A 23,122-nucleotide genomic window follows, 5' to 3' on the forward strand; every position below is an offset into this window, starting at 1 on the left:
TTGGAAATGTAAAAACATATCAGGTAGATTGTAATATCAAGGGCACAATGCCAAAAACCGTGTCAAAATTCCAGTTTATTACTTAGCAGTTGCATAAATGACTTGCAAGTTTAAACAAGTGTTAACAGTTTTATTGCATAAACGAATACGCCTGACTCAGTCTATCCCTCCTCTACCTGCCCTCCTCGTGTTCAAGGAGTTTCCTATAGGTAGCAATCTCTTTCTCCAGCCTCATCTTGGTGTTGAGGAGCTGGTTGTGACTCTCTTTCTGGACTTCCAGGCCATCCCGCACAGTTTCAAGCTCAGACTCCAAACCTTTCACAGACCGGGACAGATCACGGAGTTGCACAGAGTACTGGAGCTGAGTGTGGCGTAAGGAGCTTTGGAGACTCCTTTCCTGTGAGGAAAATAAACAATTCCTATTTACTGCCAATATCTCAACTTACAGCCCAAGATACTAGTATGGGCTCCAGCATTCCTTGCAACCTTTACATACTGTAGGACATCTGGTTTAATGGATCTTTAAGGTTGGTGGAATGCAATGGTCTCAAATGGTGGAAAGTGACTAAAAGATTGCAGGGTTAAGCATCTTCCATTTAAGGTAAATCCTTTTAGTGGTGTCTGTTCTCTTCCCTTTTCATAGCCTGTAATGCCATGTTTAACATGGACAATCCCCTAGAGCAGGGGTGTGCAAGCTCTGTCCTGGAGTTCTAATCCCATTTAAACACACCTGCACCAGCTAATGAAGGGATTACTAAGCTGACTCGAAATGACCAGGTAGGTGTGTTGAGACAAGCTAAAGCAACACTACAGGATCGAGGCCCTTCGGGACCAAGGTTGAACACCCCCTTGCCCTAGTGCAACCTGCAATTTGGCCACTTTCTCAAAGGTACAGTGCTAATGCCTTATGAATTATCATGGTCAACTCCCCAGAATGTTCTTATAGATTCATTCATTGGCCCAGTGGTGAAAGGGTTCAAATTAATGATATTCCAGAAACTGAAATAAATATAAAGCAAAGACACTTGTTCAATGACATTGCAGAAATCCCAGTACAGTTTTCAACAGTTGAACTATAACAGGGTTTTTCAAAGTCTAAGACAGTGGGCCTCCCTTTTGACACAACTTATCCATTGGCGCCCCCCTCCTCCCAAACACGCACGCACGCACACACACACACACACAAATATATATATATATATATATATATATATATATATATATATATATATATATATATATATATATATATACAGTATATATAAAGACACAGACAGCTGTCAGACTCTTAACTCACTTTTATCATCATTTGCATGAAAGTGCAATTATTTACAGAGTAATAACAAGTATTTTAATATAACGTTTTTAAAACTAGGATGATTGTTCAATATGAATAGAACAGATCCAAGAACTGTCCATCCCAGTCAAAACAGTCGAAGTTTAGCGGGTCTCATGCTGTCATTAGCCAAAATTTCTTGACAAACCACACACAAAGGTCGTGGTTTATCAGCTGGTCCTGTCCACGTAAATCCTAAACTCAAATACTGATCATCATATCGTCGTCTTTTGGGTTTAAGCCCTGAACTTGAAGGCTTTGAATCGGGGGGGGGGTCTCAGAAACCGATCCATTGTATTAGCAGGCATATACCTGTATTGGCGGGCTTGCCAAACAGAAGCGAATTCACAGCTATGGCCTTCTGGGTAAAAAAGATTTTCTTATTTTTGGCGTATAATTTTTTAGCTTTGTTTAATTAAAACGTTTAAATATAATAAAAAATACATATGATAATTAAACTTAATAATTATATTTTTATTGTAGAATATTTTTTCCCGCGCCTCCCCTGACATGCTCTGGCGCCCCCCAGGGGAGGCGCGCCTCACACTTTGAAAACCCCTGAACTATAACAATGATAAAATGTGATTCTACGAAAGGGGAAGGATATGGGTTAGCCTAGATTCCAAGTGTTTAAATTGTATAACATGGGGCCTGCAATGAGCTTTGGTCTCTGGGGTTGCAACCCTCAACCTTCAGGTAACTAGCCAAAATACGCTTAGGCAATGAACGGTACTTGGTTTGAAAATACCGATAATATTTGACAACCACTAACCTGGCATCTGTTCTCTCTGGGTGAAGAGTTTATGTCGTTTAACACTTAATCTTTACTGCAAACAAATTGTCTGGTCCACTAAAACAAAGGTTCAAACCAATTCCGGAGGTGCTGGATTCAGATCTGGCTTGTTCTGCCACAACGTTCAGTATTGCAGTAAGTGATGTTATAATTTATGTGTCATGCATTAAAGTACAATAGGTTCATAAGAGTTTGTGTTTAGGTGTGTCTACATGTTCCTGAATGGGAGTGTGCGTGTCCGGGTGTGTCTGTGGGCATGCGTTTGGGAGTTAAACACACCAAGGCATGTAGCGATTCTATCTCCACTTGTAGACGGTGCCATCGCTTTCGGGCCTCGGCGAGCTCGGCTCGTGCCTCCTTCAGGGCCCCATCACTTGCTTTCACCTACACACAAAAACCACCACGTAAATTACGTATACATAAAAACACCGCAGAATACAATAAACCTGATGCACTTTTGAGCTTGTTTTATATTGCTTACTAAGGTTTACGGAGGCTTCATCACACTTGCCTGAGGACACCTATTACTCATAGCAAAATGACTGTAAAGCATAACCTTGGTAGCTTATTGTTTTAATTATCTATGATTTATGTCTCAATATACAACTACATGCAAAAAGGGACATCAGTGAGCACTGGAAACATGATAGCTCACATTATAGAAAACTGAAATGATGCTCTTGTGGTCTGAGCTGATGTATATCACAGTCTAGGAATCAGTTCAGTCTCCATCTGATAAGAACAACTGCACAGTTCCACAGAAATTGAACACTGCCTTCATTTCTTCTAATGTACTTGTTCTTAAAGCAGCGTATAATCAAATTTAACTTCAAAATGAGCCTCACAAAATGGGATAAAATATGGGATTAATGGGATAATACCGAGTTTTTGGACATAGTGCCATTGTCCTGAAATACTTCTGGATATGTAATACCCTATTTTTGACTATTGTACAGGGGTATTGTGGTAATTGGTTAAGATATAATGTTCAATGAAAATACCTTATGTTTTGGGACATACGTCACATATGGTAAAACCTTGTTTTTTGAACATGGTACCATGTACACTGCAAAAAATACTTTTCTTACTTTGATTTTTTTGTCTTGTTTCAAGTCCAAATATCTAAAAATTCTTTAATCAAGAAGACTTTTTTAGACAAGCAAAACATATAGCCTTGTCTTGAGAAATAATATGCTAATATTAAGTGAGCTTTTCCTTAAAACAAGCAAAATAATCTGCCAATGGGGTAAGCAAAATAATCAAATGTCAAAAGGAAGAACAAGAATATTTTGCTTACCCCATTGGCAGATTATTTTGCTTGTTTTAAGGAAAAGCTCACTTAATATTACCATATTATTTCTCAAAACAAGACAATATGTTTTGCTTGTCTAAAAAATGCTCTTAGATTTAAGAATTTTTAGATATTTGGACTTGGAACAAGACAAAAAATCTAAATAGGAAAAGTATTTTTGCAGTGTAAAACCTTGTTTTTTGTTCATTGGAGTTTTTGGACACCTACCAAGTACTATAGACTGCATAAATACCCTCAATTTACCAAGGTACCAACATACTACAGTACATTTTTGTAAAAACGGCTGCAGTGTGTTGTTGTTTTTCAAGGAGATCTACAAGGCAAATGGCCCATGCTTTTGTGCGAGGGTATAAATTCTACTCGAACACACAGGGAGACAAATAAATCATTACCTACTGATGAGAGCGGAAAAAAAAGGCGATGGATATCCTCAATGGGACTGACATTCTTGATTATGTTTTGAATAATAATGGATGCTTAGCAGTCTTTTCACTCGCTCACACATACACACGCACACACACACACTCACCACTCTGCAGTGCCCTGGCCAACAGACCATAGAGAGTATGAATAGAGAGAGGCTGGATATTCGTACCTGTGGCGGAAACACAACTGTGGGACTGACTGCATCCTTTCGAGGCCTTCTCTTTGGAGCTGGGCCGGAGCCTGAGGCTTGAGTTGGTGGTGTGGCTGAGTCAGGGCTGCTCTGGGCTGGGCTGGAGTGGTCGCACTGGGTGCTGGTCCGGGAGAGATCCATTCCTCTGCCATCCTCTCCTGCAGCAACCTGCGCTAGCACTCTATCACACTCCTCTGCTGTTCGCTGCTGGTGCTGATCCAGCTCTCTCTGTCAGCCAACGAGGGAGAGAGAGGGGGTGTAAAACCAGAGGGAGGAAGAGGAGGATTTAAAGGGCTCCTCACATGAGGAATCTAAATGTCCTTCTTCCTTTCAATCTAAGGCAAGCATGCTATATTCTTCCCAAACAGGATATTCCTATATCATCAAAACATATTAGCCTATATTTACCTGCTATTGATTATTTGATCTATCCAGACAGGGTAAGGCTATACAAACAGGATAGATGTTTTCATTTTGTAATACTGAAGAAGTTTTAATATACATGTAGCTCTGTTCACACCGAAACCAAATATTTGTTGCAAATATTAAAACCAAACAATAAATCCCTATGAGTGTATTTACACTGCGAGGTAATTTTATTTAAAGACAGATCAGTGGTTACTTTTTTTTTTTTTAGTTTAAACAACTACAACACACAGTATGAAAACTAATAACAAATATTGGACAAACTTTGAATTCATATCAACTTTTAATGTAGTTACTACATTCTACATAAGCAGGGCTTAACTTGTGCTGGAACAAGCTGTATCCGGCACCTCATTTTACCGGCCCCTGTCCTCGCATGTACTCTTGCATCACCCCACTGTTCACCTTCTTCCGCGACTCCCCAACCCTCTTTACTTTCGTCCGTGACACATCCCTCCCCCACCCCTCGCTCTTAGATTTCATTCGCGACACCTTTCCCTCCCATTGTAACATGCCAGATCCGTTACCCTGATCTCTTCCGGGACCTCGTAATTTCCAAATTACGCACTGTGTGGGGGGAACATGTTTTTAACAGGTGTGAAATGTTTTTGGTGGAGTGCAATGTAGGCCTAGCAGTAGATAGGAGCTGTGCAAGTAAACCAACAGTATTTAGCATCCTTATTAATGCCTCTTATGTTGAAAACTGGATATTTGAATCCTGCTTGAAGTGGAGGGATTATGTTGGTGCCGTGACCCAGATGGTAATGAAGTCTATGGGGATGACTGTTACTGAGTAAGTCTAACTTGAAGCAGATTAGCAAATACAGAGGGGTTACAGTTAAGCCTAACATATTGTTTTGTTTGGGAATCAATATTAGGTCAATCAAAATTCAATTAAATTTGAAGTCCTGTATCTCGCTTCAACTTCTGGTGTTGCTACTATATTTCCGTTTGTTGGGGTTTGGCTTTACAACAAAATTCAGCACTCTGGTCACATTAAAGCTTATTGAAACAGTTGCTACTTGGAAATGAAATCATTCAATCAAACAGTCTTTTTTCTCAGTACATCTTTGGTGTATATTCCTTTTTATGGTGTAAATATGTGATTTTTGAGAGTTTTTATGTAATTTTTGTATCAATGTTATGTGCATTGATCACTCAAAAGCTTATAATCAATATAGATATTGTCAAATTAGTTTTAGATTTGAAATGCAATAAGTGAAGCCTGTGTACTTTTCACTCCACCTTTCCCTACGCACACTCTCTCTTTCCTTGAGGCTAACCACAACCTGGCATTTAGACATTAGAGAACATTGATAAGTACTTTTACTAAAGACAGACGTTAAAGTTCAATCATTCAGTGCTTTGTGTCACAGAGCGTAAAATGCATCGTGACACACAATTAGACAAAATCGCTAACTGACATTCAAACAGACTGAGTCACCACCTCATGTTCCTCAATGGTTTGCTGCAACTCATGTTCAGTTTCAAGGATCTGCTTTTCCAGAAGCCTGTTGGTTGTTTCAACCTCGTTCTTCTTGGTCTTCAGCTGTAACACATCCTGCTCTTGTAGGAGACGCAGATTCTCCTCAGTTTCACACCTATAAACGACAATTGTTTGGACTTTATAACATAATTACCATCGATGTGCTCAACATGGTCCAAGTAATCCATCAAGATTCTCATGACAACAGCCAAAAATATATATAGTTTGATTCATTTCAAATTTTGGCCCTCCTTGAAAATCTCCAGGGCATAAAGCCAAAGATAGACAGTGGTTTTATTAACAACAAGCCAGTGTGTTTGTTAAGTATAGCATTTTACGACAAAACTAAAAAGAACAATGTCAAAAATGGCTGACATTGGACAACTGGGTATCAATGACTCACTTTGCTGCTAAAGATTTTTTGTGTTTTTTATTTCTCTAAATCTTCAACAGTAAAAGCTAAAATATCCACATCCTGACCACTAGGTGGCACTGTGCCAAAAATATGCAGGTAACCTTAGGTTGTAGTTGTCGTAACACAAATTTTGTAACACAAAGTTGGTGTGAACATGCTAAAGTGTTGTTGATCAGTAGCCTTGTGTCTGATTTGGTAAGATCATCATTGTATAGATCCATACATTGTTTCCCCAACATTCATTCTGCCATGGCGGGGAGCCGCACCAAAATTCATTCTCACCAAGGCTACATTACAGTTTCTAATTCAAAGCATTCAGTCGTTGCTGCTTTTTTTAATTGCAGATTATAGTCGCACCAAAACGTATTAAAAGGTAAGTGAATTATAATCGAGCAAACTTATGTAATCGCAGTTACGATTGTGCTGTGCTTTATTTGTTTACCCTTAAAGGTTGTAGATGCTGACTGACTGACTGACAAGAGTGCCTGACAGGGCTGCAAGTTGCTTGAGGCCAGCAAACACAATGTAGTAACGCTAAGAAACTCACTCCAAGAAGACTAGATAAAGGTATTTTGTTCTGCATGTAAATGCTTAATCATGCTACTTGTTATATAAATGTCCAGATAACAAAATGATAATGTTAAAATATATGTAACCCTGTGACATTTTGGAAATAGCTGTCTGTTGTGTGGTGTGGTGGCTTAATAGAGCCATCTCTAATAAGATTTTGCTAACATTACCTTAATGAATAATAAAGGTTAAAGGCATTAACACCCGAATTTAATCTGGATCTATATGGAGTTATTTTATGACAAATGTTATGAGTGCAGTATTACAGTCGAGATTGCATTTACTGTAAGTAATACGAGCATGAGAATCTCTTTGCTCCAGCGCCGATTTCCTCTGTTCGTGCACAAAACTTCTCGCGTGCTCTCAAATATGCTGCTCACATGGAAAATTACATAAATAGGCTCTAGATTGTAATACTGCGCTCGACGACTAATAAAGGTTCTTGAAAGATCTGTGTAAAAGGCCTGCCACCACAGCTGGAAAAAGCTGAACTAATTAATTTTTTTAAATTTCATGATGGAAAATCAAGTTTATCACAAATTACGGTATAAAGCGGGTACACACTAAATATATGATACAAATTTGGACAGAGGTCATGCAAGAGACTCCAAATTTGCTGTAGTTCATGTTCAGACTGTAATTCAATTCAGTTCAATTCAATTCAATTCAGCTTTATTTGTATAGCGCTTTTACAATATAAATTGTGTCAAAGCAGCTTCACATAAATGGTCATAGTAACTGGAACAGTGTAGTTCAGTTTTTAGTGTTTAAGTTCAGTTCAGTTCAGTTTAGCTCAGTTCAGTGTGATTTAATCATTACTGAGAGTTCAAACACTGAAGAGCAAATTCATCGATGCGTAGCTCTACCAATCCAATGTAATCTATCTGTGAGCCAAATTACACAACATGCGAGGTGTTACTAATCCAGTGTGGGTAGGACAGTAAATCTGACATGTTTGTTTCCTTCTAGCTGCTGTCATCAGTCTCTTTTTTTATGTTTTGTTATGTGACCAAACTGAAACACAACAAGTATATATTTGTGGAACTCTCCCATTCACTGTGCTCTAAGTTTACCCAAATTGCAGCTGCTGAAAAACCTGGGGTAACACTTTTTTTTGATGGTCGATTTGAGTATTAGTAGACTGTCTGCTTAATATCTGCTGATACTGCTCCTTCAACAGACATTTAACAAACTATAAGAAACTTTGCAAGTGCATGTCAACTTACACTAACCCTAACCACAACCTAACAGTCTACTTATAATCTAATGAGAATTAGTTGCCATGTAGATGCAATGTAACTTAAATTCGACAAACGGACCATCAAAATAAAGTGTGACCAAACCTGGAAACGTGAAAAGGGTCTATTAAATTTAGCCATTGAATTGGCATTTCGCAAAACACAATTTGTCTTAAAGGAATTATCTAAATGATATACAGCTTCAGTTCTACCGGTTCCCACAGAAAATAATTTGGACTCCAGATTCAGATTGTAAAAACATGCCCAAAACAGTGTTGACAGAAACGCTTTGAAATATATCAACACATTTTTTTTCTAACTGAAATGAGTAGTAATTATATTCTGTAGTAGTCAACGGTGTGTATTTAACCCTGATTTATAAAGTAAAACACAGTGTACTTCTACTGTAATTTAAACTAATAATCATACCAGGTCTGTACTTTTAATGAAAGCTACACTAATGATATCTCAGAACGTTTCATCTTATGTAACAGGAGATTATGTGTCTCAATTTGTTTTTGTTTTTTTTATTTGGCCTAGTTCATACTCGTTCATTGGATTAGCGTTTGCTGTTTCCCACCACAAGAGGGCGATAATGAGTTCAAACAAAATACTTAATGATGTGAAATATTCCACTGGCACGTGTGGAATGCAGTGACTGCTGTGTACAGTATGCAAATTTCTATCACCTGTTGCATTTAGTCAAATACATTCGCTCGGTGAATGCTACTAACCTGTTTTTTAAATGTGCTGCCTTCAGATTGACTGCATCAGACTGTATCAAAAGCTCTGCGTTTTCCATTAGGATGATTCTAATCTGCCAAAACAAAACAGATAAAAGGAGCACTAGGAGAGAGAAGACGCGTGTAATCAAGATAAAGAACATAATGAGAAGAATTAGGAGAAAATAAGACATCATAATTGCCCGTGGATAGAAATTACCCTCTCGAGCAATTTGATCAAAATTATGATAAATTTGAAAAAAAAAAAAAAAAAAGGCTCAATGATGATAAATGCTTGTCAACACCCATCTAATCATGGGAAAGTAAAATCATTTCTGGATTCTCAGCGTGAAAGATCAGGGTGTATTTAGGTGTGCATCAACTTGTGGTTTTTCTGGCTGCCAACTGATTGACAGAGTCAGTTTATCCAGAATACCACCAATAGAGGAAGTTGTGAAAACTTGAATGCTGCCAAGGCTTCTTTTCGACTTGATGTTTGTTAAGCACATTGCTCAATGCTGTGATCCTATCTTGAAGGATTGATTGATTTTTTTCCCCAGAGCACATAAAATAGTTAGCCATCAATCACAGAAGACAACAAAGTCTGTTTTAGATGGTGTTACCTGCATTTTTGCAAGTCATTAAGTGTCTTATTATTATGTTAGAGCTAAAGATCAAGATAGATTTGAAAGCCGGCCTTAAGGTACTAAAAGGATTTTGCAAGGCCGAAATGGCCACTGGCTTAAGGAAACGCAGGCGTTGAGCGTCTGGTTAACAGCCCTCTGGTTATCAGTTAAAATACCAGTCTGTCTCACAGAGAGTGGCTTGACAACTGTAAAAATACTAGTATGTAAGGAATAATTGACGACAGGATGTAAAATTCTTAGAAAATAAGCACACTTTTGCCATTATGCTAAGTAGCTGTTACACCTTCGGTCTGCGTTTTTTTCCCTCTTACAATTCAATGGACCTGTGTCTGCTTATACTACACTACTTGATAAAAGTATTGTCGTCAATCCCAGTTGTAAGAGCAACAAACAATAACTTGCTTCTAGTTGATCATTTGGGAAAGTGGCAGAAGGTCGATTTTTTCAATGAATCATCTGTTAAACTGCATCCCAATCATCAGATACTGCAGAGGACCTATTGGGACCGGCATAGACCCAATATTCTGACAGGAATCAGTCAAGTTTGGTGAAGGAAAAATCATGGTTTGGGGTTACATTCAGTATGGGGCAGGCGAGAGATCTGCAGAGTGGATGGCAACATCAAGAGTCTCAGGTATGAAGACATTTCTGCTGCCCATTACATCACAAACCACAGAAGAGGGCAAATTCTTCAGCAGGATAGCGCTCCTTCTCATACTTCAGCCTCCACATCAAAGTTCCTCAAAGCAAAGAAGGTCAAGGTGCTCCAGGATTGGCCAGCCCAGTCACCAGACATGAACATTATTGAGCATGTCTGGGGTAAGATGAAGGAGGAGGCAATAAAGCTGAATCCAAAGAATCCTGAAATCAGGGAGTCCTGCAAGAACGCTTTCATTGTCATTCCAGATGACTTTATGAGTAAGTTATTGGAGTCATTGCAGAGATGTATGGATGCAGTCCTCCAAGCTCATGGGAGTCACACAATATTAACCCTTTTTCCACTGCACAATGAATTTATATTCTATACTGTACATTATTTTTGTTAAGTGACAAGATTGTCTAAGCAAAGTCAGAGCTTACTGTCCTTATAAAAAAAATTCAAAATCAATGCATGATCATGTTTTATTTTGGTAAAATAAGAGTAACCTAGAGGCCTTTGCCTCTCATATAAACCACTTCTGATACCAAATGATCAACAAGAAGTCAAATTATTATTTGTTGTTATTAAAACTTGAATGGGCGACAAGACTTTTATGGTTATCACACCTGAAGACACTGTTCAGATGTTGTATTTCAAGACATTTGTCAGGTTTTTGTCCACAAGCTGCTCCAAGTGTAGGATTAGTTTCTTACGCATCTCATTTTTAAGTTTGTTTTGATGTGATTTCTGACTGTTGTAGGCTGTGAAATAACAGAAATCAATCAGTGTAAGGGTTTGGAACTAGTCAAAATGTGGCTGGAACTACTTCAGCTGTGTGTCTACATGAAAAAAAATAGCACACCATCAGCCAATCAGGATCAAAACAATAATAAACATGTCCACTAAAACTACATACCTTCGAAAATCATATTTGTGTAGTGGTAGAGCAGTAGTTTAGCATTCTAAACATATTCTAATCCTTAAAAATATAATATAATGCATTAATTATTGTGTCCATATTGTACCCAGTAGATAATGTACAAAAGTAGTATGCCACAATGAACATGTAATTAATCTATAATATATAAGTAGAATGTGTAATTTTAATATGTAATGCTGGACAGTGTAACATAAGGTGCCATATACTAAACTCAGGTGCCATATACTAAAAAAGTAGGGGTAGGTATGCAAAACAGCATAATCTTGAATACTATGTAGTATGGTAGTAAGTCATTCTTAACATATATATATATATATATATATATATATATATATATATATATATATATATATATATATATATATATATATATATATATGTAGTATGCAACACGTAGTGCATACTACAAAATACTGTCAGCGCAAGCAAAAATAGTAGTATGCTATAATAAGAACAATGAAGAAATCATTTGTCTACACAACAGAATGTCATGCAGTTATTTTAAGTTGCAGTTAACTGTATATACTGTATACAGCAAAACATAGTATGGATAATATGCTAGTATGCCATATTTAACATGTTTTTAGTGTTAAGTATACACAGTAAATATAGAAGAAAAACATATGACTGATTTAAATTCCTCTGCTGTGTTTAAACGTTTGAAATGAATTATTAGCATACTACACATACTATTTGAGCAGAATATAGTATGTATACTGTGCATATTTTGTGTTTTTTTATATGGCCTTATCTGTAATATGAAGAGTTCAAACAGAACTTGTTTACGTTTTTCTATCCTACAATTTAGCACATTAAACATACAATATTACCCATAATTCCTTTTTTCATTAGACAATTTATACAAAAACTTGCAATGCTAAATAACCATTGAAACGGTTTAATATGTTACAGAGATGCAATAAATCAAATGAAGTGTGTATCAAACAGAACAGCTTTCTAAAGGTGAGTGTAGGGTTGCGTTTCTCACAAAGCGCTAAACATTAGCGTAGCACATTTTGCTTGGCCAACTGCCATTTTGATGATTCATCAGCCATTGTGACAGCATAATATATGGTTAATCATTGTCATTGTCACTGAAAGTCACATTCACATATAATGAATTTTGCAGGGATATATTGTATTAGCAAGGCTAATAACGAATGCTCATGTGTTTGTACAGATAATGCTAACGCAAACTGCTAGTCACAAAAGCTCACACCAACGTATTGTGTTTTGGTTTTAGACTCGAAACTGAGTGCCAGCATGTTCTCTATGACATAATGCTTGTAAAGTTGTTCTAAAAATAGTACGCAAAGATAAATATTTGAACCTTTATTATGTTACACTGATGTTAAATATGAATATGGGATTATGAGGAAATTCCCGAAGGATATTTAATAACATACTCTGTAATTAAATACTGCCCAGTGCAATATACTGTGCAAATATGTACTGTAAGAGTATTAAAATTAATATAAAAACAATTTAAATACAGTATGTGATACAGATACTAATTATTCACTTTATACAGAACATTGTTTACGTAATTACTGCATACTTCATCAATAGTATGAATACTGTAGTACATACTGGAAAATAATATTAATATATTTATTAACAAACATATATTTATTGTGGAATTTATAAATATTGCATGTTGTGTGGTATGCATACTATATACACTCACTGGCCACTTTATTAGGTACACCTGTCCAACTGCTCGTTAATGCAAATTTCTAATCAGCCAAGCACATGGCAGCAACTCAATGCATTTATGCATGTAGACATGGGCTGCGTCCGAAACCGCCTACTACTCAGTAGGTACTGCATTTGAATTTAAACGTACTACTAGGCCGTTTGAAAAGTACATTTTACACAATATGAATGTACAAGTATGGACTTCAGACATACTACATCTGCCATTTTTTCATGGTCATGTGACCTACCTGCATCAGTTGCGTGGCTTCTCTCCCATTCATAAATTCTCTCATGGGGCATCATGGGCACTATCAGCGGGTATGGGATATGGACTTCAGAATCTCACCGGAAATAGTAAGTTATTCGTGTACTTCTCACAATCTGATTTTCGAATTCTATGAATTCGGACATACTGCTCGGCTCGCATACTGATTTTAGCATACTACATAGTATGGAAGTATGCGGTTTCGGATGCAGCCCTGTTCAAGACGATCTGCTGCAGTTCAAACCGAGCATAAGAATCGGGAAGACAGGTGATTTAGGTGACTTTGAACGTGGCATGTTTGTTGGTGCCAGAGTATTTAGAGTATTCTGAGTATTTCAGAAACTGCTGATATACTGGGATTTTCATGCACAACCAACTCTAGGGTTTAAAGAGAGAGGTCAGAAAAAGAGAAAATATCCACTGTGGGTAGTTCTTTGTGGCAATATTCTGAGTTACTGAATTCAGAAAATTGAGTTGACAATACATTGCTGTGTACTATGCATACAGCAAAAGAGCATTCAAAATTGCATGCTAAAATAAAAGTATTTTATAATAAACATCTCCTAAAATACGGTATAAAAACACATTTATGCTGTAAAAATTGTACAAATCCATTCAGAATATTTACAATTATCATACTTCATACTACAAAAACGCCTTAATATTTATATTTTTTGAACCCCTAGATTTCCAATAATTGTATCTCAGCCAAATACTGCCCCATCCCAACAAATCCTACATCAATAGATAGCTTATTCATACATTTCAGATGACATATAAATCTCAATTTCCAAAATAAATGACATTTTATTATCAAAGCCTGAATTGGTGTCTAGGGTCCATGAGCATTGTATATTGCCTAAAAGATATGTTAAATTTCACTAGCAGAAACTCCAGATCATAAGCTTATTTGAGTATGTCAAAATACTGAAACCTAAAATGCACAGTGGGGAGCAAATTGTGTAACACTTTGGTAGAAAAAAACCCGTCACATTTAACAAAGATTTGAGCCTGAATGGGCGTCTAGGGGCCACGAGTATTGTATATTCCCGAAAAGAAATGTTAAATCTCATTAGTAGAAACTCCTGATAATATGCTGATTTGAGTATGTCAAAATACTGACACCTAAAATGCACAATGTGGGCCAAATTGAGTAACACTTCAGTAGAAAAAAAAACATTTTAATTAGACTAATTACCCTGAAGCCAGCCTAAGGGGTTTTTCCGGACCACATTGCGATAGCGCCTGAGGAAATCAAACAGGTAACGTAAAGATAACATACAGATAATGAATGCGAACGTCATCAACCCACCTGAGCTCGAAGTTCCTGTGCCAGCGCCTCCTTGTCGCTCCAATCCCGCGGTGGAGCCAAATTCCTGATTCCCCATTCGCCAATCAGCTCCTCCAGCTCGAGATTCGCCTTTTCCAACTGGTTCACATGATCCAGAAACCCCTTCAGCCTTTCGTTCAGGCCCCTTAGGGCCACTTTTGGCTCTTCCGATTCCTCCATTGGGCCCCTGCACAGGATAAAACCAAATGTTTCTAAGCACGACTTGACACACCTAAGAAGATAGGATGTTTACCAAGCAAATATTTTGCTTGATTAAGACCGTCGACGTGGCTCCTACGGACAGGGTTGGGACCTTTCCCAAACCCATTGGGAGGTTTGGGACAGGTACAGGAACTGTAAAACAGAAGCGAGGGGCCCGCCAGGGTCCCACTGGCCTCATGCGGAGGTGAAAAGCAAGAGGCCACTATATGTGTCACGAGTTTTGCTGGTGCTTTTGTTCTCACTGATCCTGGATTATAGGCACAATTCGCACATAAACACACACCGCACAGGGCAAAGTCTATTTGTGCTTTACAGCTGCATGCGTGTTTTTGTTTGCGCCGGCTTATTGCGTGTCGTTTGTTAGTATCACCGCAGGCTGTGTGCATAAGAGTGTATTAGATTCCAGCTTTTGATAAAGCCTCAGATCTTTGAACTAATAGTTTTCTTTTCTGTCTAGCTGAACTTGTTTTCGGGTACAGAGATGTCAAGGCATGTTGTGAAGCTTCGGGGCATACTTACAAAATACAAACTGCCTTACAGCTCAAGTGTTTCACTAAAGCTGTGCGGATTAGTCAAAGTATTTTGGGTATTTTTAACACTTATGTTAGAACAGAAGTCAGTAGCCTTTGAGTGAATGGGAATGTCTGCTATCTGCAATATGTAAACACTGTAAATACTTTAGAAATTAGTAAAAAGAGTAGAAGGTCAAGAATTACTATGCACTTGAAGCGGCCTGTACAATTCCAATGTCATGAAGATAAAAAACTACATGATATATTTGTTCTGTCTCTTTTCCACTTTTTAGGTACACTTATTTATCTGTTTGTTAACCTTTAATGACCTAGAGCTATTTTGTGGGCACCTAATGGGCCTATATTATTATTAGTTTTTTTCAAAAAGCAGGTTTATTATTTTTATTTTAGCAGTCAGCCTTAAGTGTCATATATCATTTTAAACAGGATAACCTGAAGCTTCAATCTGTATTATTTAAAAGTCCAATCTAAAATATTTTTTTAGTCTAAAAACATATGAACACTGAAAAATTCTAGTTATTACAAATAAAACCTCGTAAAGTTTTTTATTCTTTAGAAATAAATGCTATGATGTTTTATACTTTCAAAATAAATTTAGTCTACATATAACATTACATGAGCACTTTATTTCAATGTTATTCTAGAAGTTTTTCAGTGACAAACTGGTACATTCTTTTACTGACAATGAAGATGCCCAAGATGCAAACAGCATCTGAGTTCTGAGCGATAATATTCTCAGTTACTGTATCCAAAAATTGAGTTGACAATACATTGTTGTGTAATCAGCATACAGATAGATAGCTATATAGATAGCTTATTCATACATTTCTGATGACATATAAATCTCAATTTCCAAAAAAAAATGACATTTTATGACTGGGTTTGCTGTCTAGGGTCACATTATCTGAGTCTGAGTTGGTGTCTAGGGTCCATGAGCATTGTATATTGCTTAAAAGATATGTTAAACCTCACTAGCAGAAACTCCTGATCATAAGCTGATTTGAGTATGTCAGAATATTGAAACCTTTAATGCACAGTGGGGACCAAATTGAGTAACACTTCAGTAGAAAAAAAAACGTCACATTTAACAAAGATTTGAGCCTGAGCTATTTTGTGGGAACCTTATGGGCCTATATTATTATATTTTAAAAAGCAGTTTTATTTTTATTTTAGCAGTCAGCCTCAAGTGTCATATCATTTTAAACAGGACAACCTAAACTTCAATCTGTATCATTTAAGCATCCAATCTAAAATATTGTTTGGTATGAGCACACAGAAATTTTTTCAGAAAAACGATTTATAAAAAAAAAAGGCATTTTCTAGTTATTCCAAACAAAACCTAATTTTTTATTTTTTTAATTTTTTTTTTTTTTTTTTTACAAATAAATGCTATGATGTTTCATACTTCCAAAATAATTTTGGTCTATATTCAACATTCACTGAACAAATTACAGCATTTTATTTCAATGTTATTCTAGAAGTTTTTCAGTGAAAATTCTATTTACTGACAATGCAGATGCCAAAGATGCTTGCATTTTTAGTTTTTTCCAACTTATTTTAGCAGTCAGTATCAAGTGTCATATATAATTTTTAACAAAAGAACCTGAAGCTTCAATTCTGTATCATTTAAAAGTCCAATACAAATTGTTTTTTTAGTCTAAAAACATATGAACACAGAATATTTTTCTGAATTTTAAGAAATACTATTTTAAAAAGTGGCATTTTCTGGTTATTACAAACATAACCTCATGGAAATTTGTTTTTGTTTTTCTTTAGAAATAAATGCTAAGATGTTTTATACTTCCAAAATAAATTTAGTCTACATCCAACATTCCCTGAGCAAATTATAGCATTTTATTGCAATGTTATTCTAGAAGTTTTTCAGTGAAAATCTGGTACATTCTATTTACTGACAATGCAGATGGATGCTTGCATTTTTAGTTTTCTCTAACTTATTTTAGTAGTCAGCATTAATTGTCATATAACATTTGAAACAGAAGAAGCTAAAGTTTTAATCTTTATCCTAATAATTAAAAATGTTACATTTTTATGACAATTTTTTTTTTTACATTTTACAGAATTTTAAGAAAAACACCTGAAAAAATTTAGCATTTTTTACAGCTAACACAAACAAAATCTCTTGAAGTTTGCTTTTGTTTCCTTAGAAATTTATGCTAGGATGTTTTATACATCCAACATGCATTTTGTTTACATCCAAGATTCCCCAAGCAAGTTATAGCATATCATTTCAATGTTATTCTAAGGCATTTTTCAGTGGGAAAAACTAGTGTATTTTATTTACGGATGATGGTGATGCCCAAACGTTCTGGGAATGAACTAAACAGAAGGATTGTTACAAAATAAAAGAACACTGAAGGAAGTTTGACATTTTCCAAATAATATATTTTCAGTTACCATAAACAACATCTTTGACAATGAACAAATAAAAAGTTATACATAATAATTCACAATTAAGCTGTGGTCACACTGCACTTTTCTCCTCATAGACTTCCATTCAAATGCACGCAAATTCGTCAGACTGGAAATACAAGGTTGTGTGACAAGTTTCACAGTTCGCTACGTTGGAAAGTTTAAGCTCTAATCTGCGAAATTGTGACTGCGTGAGACCAATCGAGGTCAAAACATGACCTCTCTGGACAGAAATTTAAATCATGGACCAATCGCTTGCTTTTTTTAAATGTCTAATCATCTTGTTTTATCCCGCCTCTTTTCGCAGCACTGTACAACAGAATTTTTTAGAATGGGCAGAAGAAATTAGATTTAAGTGACTTTGATCATGGCTTGGTTGTTGGTGCAAAATTTATATTTTAGGAATTTCTTAAATTTTAAATGGAAAATTCTAGAAACAAAACTAGCAAATAAAAGCAGCTGTGATTGACGCTCAACACACTTCCAGTTTTCCCAGAACATCACTAAATGGTGATATCTAATAACAAGTTCACACCACTCAAACATGGACTTAGGACATCCTGCTAGCATAGTGACCGTGTTTGGTGTAGCGTTAGCTCAGAATAAGATCTACTGGGATTTTCACACACAATCTCTGTGGTTTACAAAAATTGGTCAGAAAAAAGGGAAAATATCCAGTGAGGGGTAAAGTTCTGTGGGAACAAATGCCTTGTTAAATCCAGAGGTCAGAAAACAAGGATTGAGTGATTCAGCTGAAAGGTGATAGTATCTCAACCAAACATTTGTTACAAATGAGGCCTAACCTGAGAGATGAAGAGCATCTCTGACACAAACACACCAAATACTGAAGCAAATGTGAAGAAAAAGAAATAAAGAAGAACAACAAGACATAATAGAGGATAAAGAACAGGGAGAAGAAGTAGAAGTAGAAATTTTGAAGTTAAGATTTGCTTTTGTAATACAATTTTGCAAATATTCCAAATTTAATGCAAAAAATCTAGTTTTAAGTATTTGGCATCACTGTATTCTGATGGTCCCTTTAACAAGTTTTGTTTAGTTTAAGTTACATCGCAACTATATGGCAACTAATTTTAAGCTTGGGGTTAGGGTTGGTGCATTTTGACTTGTACTTGCAAAGTCTCTTATAGTCAGTTAAATATATCCTTGAGTGGCCCAGCCAGAGCCCAGACCTAAATCCTAATAACATCTCTGGAGAGATATGAAAATGGCTGTACACCATCGCTTCCCATCCAACCTGATAGATCTTGAGAGATACTGCAAAGAGGAATGGGCAAACATTCCCAAAGACAGATGTGCCAAGCTTGTGGCATCATATTCTAAAAGACTGAGGTTATAATTGCTGCCAAAGGTGCATCAACTAAGTATTGAGCAAAGGCTGGGAATACTTATGTCAGGTGATTTTTCAGGTGTTTTATTTTTAATAAATTTGCAACAATTTCAAAAACTCTTTTTCACATTGTCATTATGGGGTATTGTGTGTGGAGTTTTAAGGGAATAAATGTATTTAATCCATTTTGGAATAAGGCTGTAGCATAAAAAATGTGGAACAAGTGAAGCGCTATCACTACTTTCCAGATGCACTGTATATTGCAAAGACACTATTGGTGAAATACCTGCTAAGTGAAACACTGAAGCAGCTTAAAGCAGAAAGTGTGAGTATGTCTATGGTCTGCAGGTATTATAAAGTTGATGATGACAACATTGCCATAGCAAACTATGACATATGTAAACTTGGGATTGCCTGCCGGGTATTTTAAGTTGAGGTGCTGTTTACAGTATATTTACTGTTGCACTAAAGTCCAAAATGAAGAATTGATTTTATTTATTACTTGATTATTTAAGCTACCTCACAGAAGTGCTCTGTTTGTTAACAGAAAAGTTGAAAGTTAAAAAAGGTGAATTAAATAAAAAATAAGGAACATCCTAGATCTTTTGCTTCGCTCTTCTTTATTCTTTTTTTATGTATTATAGAAGTATTGGATCGGGTTTCGGTATCGGTAGATATTTAAAATCAAATGACTCAAGGGCAAACAAACCTGAACAGGTCATCCCTAGTTGCAATGTAACTTGGTCAACAAAATGTGAAATAGGGACCATCAAAATAAAGTGATACCACATACAATATCTTAAGTTCAGACCTAACATGTGAAACTTTCTGTAATACACCCCCAGATCTGAAGCAAGTAGAGCAACTTTTTGGATCAGGTCAAACTGGTGATTCACATCATGGATGTTCAGCCAACAAATCTGTAGTTACTGTTTGACATTGTTACTACAATACCACAAAGAATTAAAGCAGCTCTGAAGGTAAAAGAGGGTTCAATCTGGGAAAACCAAGGCACTTTTTACCTGGTTTTAAATACCATGAAGTTAGACATGTTAAGGCCCCAATATACTTTAAATGATGATCTTTTTCATTCTTCGTTTGGGAGCAAAACAAAATTCAAAATGCTGAATGACAGTATACTGTTTTTGAACTTTTCTACACCCCTGTGCTGCAGTAGGTGGGGTTGTAAATGTGTTACACCGCTCAAGTGGATAGCTGAGAGTGAATACCACTTTCACATAAAGCAAACAGACACTGAATGGAACCATGTTTAGAACTTTATCAGATGTGACACAATGCGGTTGTGCTTATCGTCTGATGTCTTTGAGTGATAATACAGGTGCTGATACATCTGTACCAGATCTACTGTTCAACCCTCCCGTTCATTCATGTTGCTAACTTAGTGTTGTTGTGCTGCATGTTTTTCTCTTGTCTGAATACGTGGATACGAAGCACACGAAAGAAGGCAGAGTTCCAAGACACACCCACTGATTTCATAATTGTCACAGATAAATGATAGATCAATGATTGTAAGGAGTTTGCTTTGGTGAGTTGTTTGGAACTGCTTTGACCAGGGGTGCCCAAACTCGGTCCTGAAGGGCTGGTGTTCAGCAAAGTTTAGTTCCAACCTCAATCAGACACACCTCAACCAGCTGATTAAGCTCTTTTTAGGTATATTTGAAACTTCCAGGCAGGTGTATTGAAGGAAATTGGAGCTAAACAATGCAGGACAACGACCCTCCAGGACTGAGTTTGAGCACCCCTGGCCTAAACAACCTAAAAACTAGCTTCATTTTGGCAGGATTTTGTTCAAAATTATATAGTTTTAGTTATTTTATTGAAGCCTTTACTCAGCTCGCAAACTATGCAGTAGGCAAGTATGCCAGGTATGCAGTGGATGAGTTGACCTAAAGGCCTGTACACAGTCAACAAATCATGCTTGAACTGATTTGGGATTTGGTACAATTTTGGAGCTTTGGAAATTTCACATCATGGATGTGCAACCAACAAATCTAAAGCAACAAAGTTATGGCATTACGTCAAAACAGACCACAATCTCCCAAGGAATGTTTCTAGAACATTATTGAATCTACGTCATAAAGAATTAAACCAATTCTGGAAATGAAATTAGGTCTGACTTAAAGCAATAGTTCGCCTAAAAAAACTCACAATTTACTCACTCTCATGTGTTTCAAGAAGATATTTAGACAAATACCAAATTCCATTGCGGTCAATGGTTGCAGGTCTCCACCTTTCTTCAAAATATCTTTGCGTGTGTGTTCAACAAAATAACGTATCTCTAAAATGTTTGGAACAAATAAAAGTTGAATAAAGGATGACAGAACTTCCAGTTTTGGCTGAAATATTCCTAGCAAATAAGACTAGCAAGGTGTACCTAAGAACGTGTTCAATATTAAAAAAGCAAAACAGAAACCATCTTGACACGCTTGATTATGAGCAATAGCAAGAGACCTAAAATGAAACTACACACTTTAAGACTTGTTAACATACTAAAGTAATAAGTGCGCAAACAGTTGCACAAACAACATTATTATAATGAGGATAAATACTGTGCCTGTTTGATCTTCCAAACCAAAGATCTCAGACAGCACAAAGCATCGAACGTTTATCATAAGACAACGTAACAAAAGCCATTTGACTTACCAACACGCCCTCACCCGTCCCACCCACTTTTTCTTGGCGCTGCCCTGCTGATTCCCCCTTTAGATGGGAATCATTGGAGTGTGGCAAGTCACAGTACACCGAGAGTCCGTCTGTCTGGGCCCGTCCCGCCCCGCACAGCTGGTTCTGGGGTGTCGACGCATCTGGCTGCACATCTGAATGTCTGCAGAGTCACGGGACAGGGAATGCAGCCTGACCTGTTTTGGCCCCCGGCGCTGCTGCATGAGAAAAACAACGTGGTCTCAGCGAGTCGTCTGAAAAATGGGAGTTGCAGGTAATTACAAACAGGTAATCACTGCGAGCAAGCGGCTGCCTGTCCAACAGTTAAATTACAGAGTGGCTTACGGAAAATGCACAAGATGTTAACTCGGACCTATAAACTTTGAGAGCCGGAAAGCGACACATTACCCACGGTTTGTCTTTTACAAGACTTGTGTGTTCCCAGTCGGCCCGCCTTGTCCACAGTCTTGTACACCATGAATCATACTTTGACAAATTAGAAATTGGTTGTAGTTGGAGCTCATGAGTGATGACTGGCTAATTCATTCATTATCTTTTCGGCTTAGTCCTTTTATTAATCTGGGATCGCCAAAGAGGAATGAACCGCCAACTTATCCAGCATATGTTTTACGCAGCGGATGCCCTTCCAGCTGCAACCCATCACTGGGAAACACCCATACACTCCCATTTACACACATACACAATGGACAATTTAGTTTTTTCAATTCACCTATAGTGTATGTGTGGGGGAAACCGGAGCACCCTAAGGAAACCCACGCGGACACAAGGGAGAACATGCAAACTCCACAGAAACGCCGACTGACCCAGTCGAGGCTCGAACCAGCAACCTTTTTGCTGTGAGGCGACTGTGCCACTAGGACACCCCTATGCCTGGTTTATTCATGTGTATTTGTGAATTTGACCATTGTAAAATATATTGATGTTTGTAATTATTATGGTGGCTTAAGAAAATCAACATATTGTTATACTACATAAACTTCTTCTGTCTTTTTAGACTACAAGAACGCATCTCCTCCTAGACAGTTAATACTACAACCACCAAACTAACTCCAATCCTGAAAACTATACTGGATTAGGTCGCCATATATTTTCCAACTGAACTGAATTACGGTTTTCTTAAAACGGACCCGGAAAATTCGGAAAAGTCCCATTGACTTAACATTGGACCAAACTTTGTGACATCTTAACTTTGCGCCAAACTGTCATACAGACTTAAGGTTAGGCTCATTTAACTCAGACTACCAATCTGCCAATCACTGATGACCTTTCAACTTAGTAGCCACACCCTAGCAACCACTTACGGCACCCTAGCAACTGTCCCATAGACTTACATTATAAAAAAAACTCAGGATGACTTTACATTGGACATACTAACAATGTACTAATACATACTAGAAACATACTAACGACATACTAACAAACTAATCATACTAACAACATATCAATCCATAC

General features: G+C 37.0%; 1 protein-coding gene across 2 annotated transcripts in view; it reads right to left on the reverse strand.

Moving 5' to 3' along the window:
* krt222 (keratin 222) overlaps positions 1 to 23,122 on the reverse strand; it is a 34,180-nt gene that overhangs the window by 2,181 nt on the left and 8,877 nt on the right. Inside the window, exons 1-7 of one of the 2 annotated variants that reach the window (XM_001343189.8) lie at positions 21,632 to 21,794; positions 14,417 to 14,621; positions 8,927 to 9,009; positions 5,931 to 6,084; positions 4,037 to 4,285; positions 2,409 to 2,513; positions 177 to 397 (exon numbers count right to left, since the gene is read on the reverse strand). In XM_001343189.8, the coding sequence (XP_001343225.3) occupies positions 177 to 397; positions 2,409 to 2,513; positions 4,037 to 4,285; positions 5,931 to 6,084; positions 8,927 to 9,009; positions 14,417 to 14,614 (1,010 nt within the window). In that variant the 5' untranslated portion in view covers positions 14,615 to 14,621; positions 21,632 to 21,794. Of the gene's footprint in view, positions 1 to 176; positions 398 to 2,408; positions 2,514 to 4,036; positions 4,286 to 5,930; positions 6,085 to 8,926; positions 9,010 to 14,416; positions 14,622 to 21,631; positions 21,795 to 23,122 lie in introns of those variants that run through there. The other variant, XM_073937359.1, reaches the window with a different exon arrangement.

Source organism: Danio rerio, chromosome 22, assembly GCF_049306965.1.
Source record: "Danio rerio strain Tuebingen ecotype United States chromosome 22, GRCz12tu, whole genome shotgun sequence".
NCBI classification, from domain to species: Eukaryota; Metazoa; Chordata; class Actinopteri; order Cypriniformes; family Danionidae; genus Danio; species Danio rerio.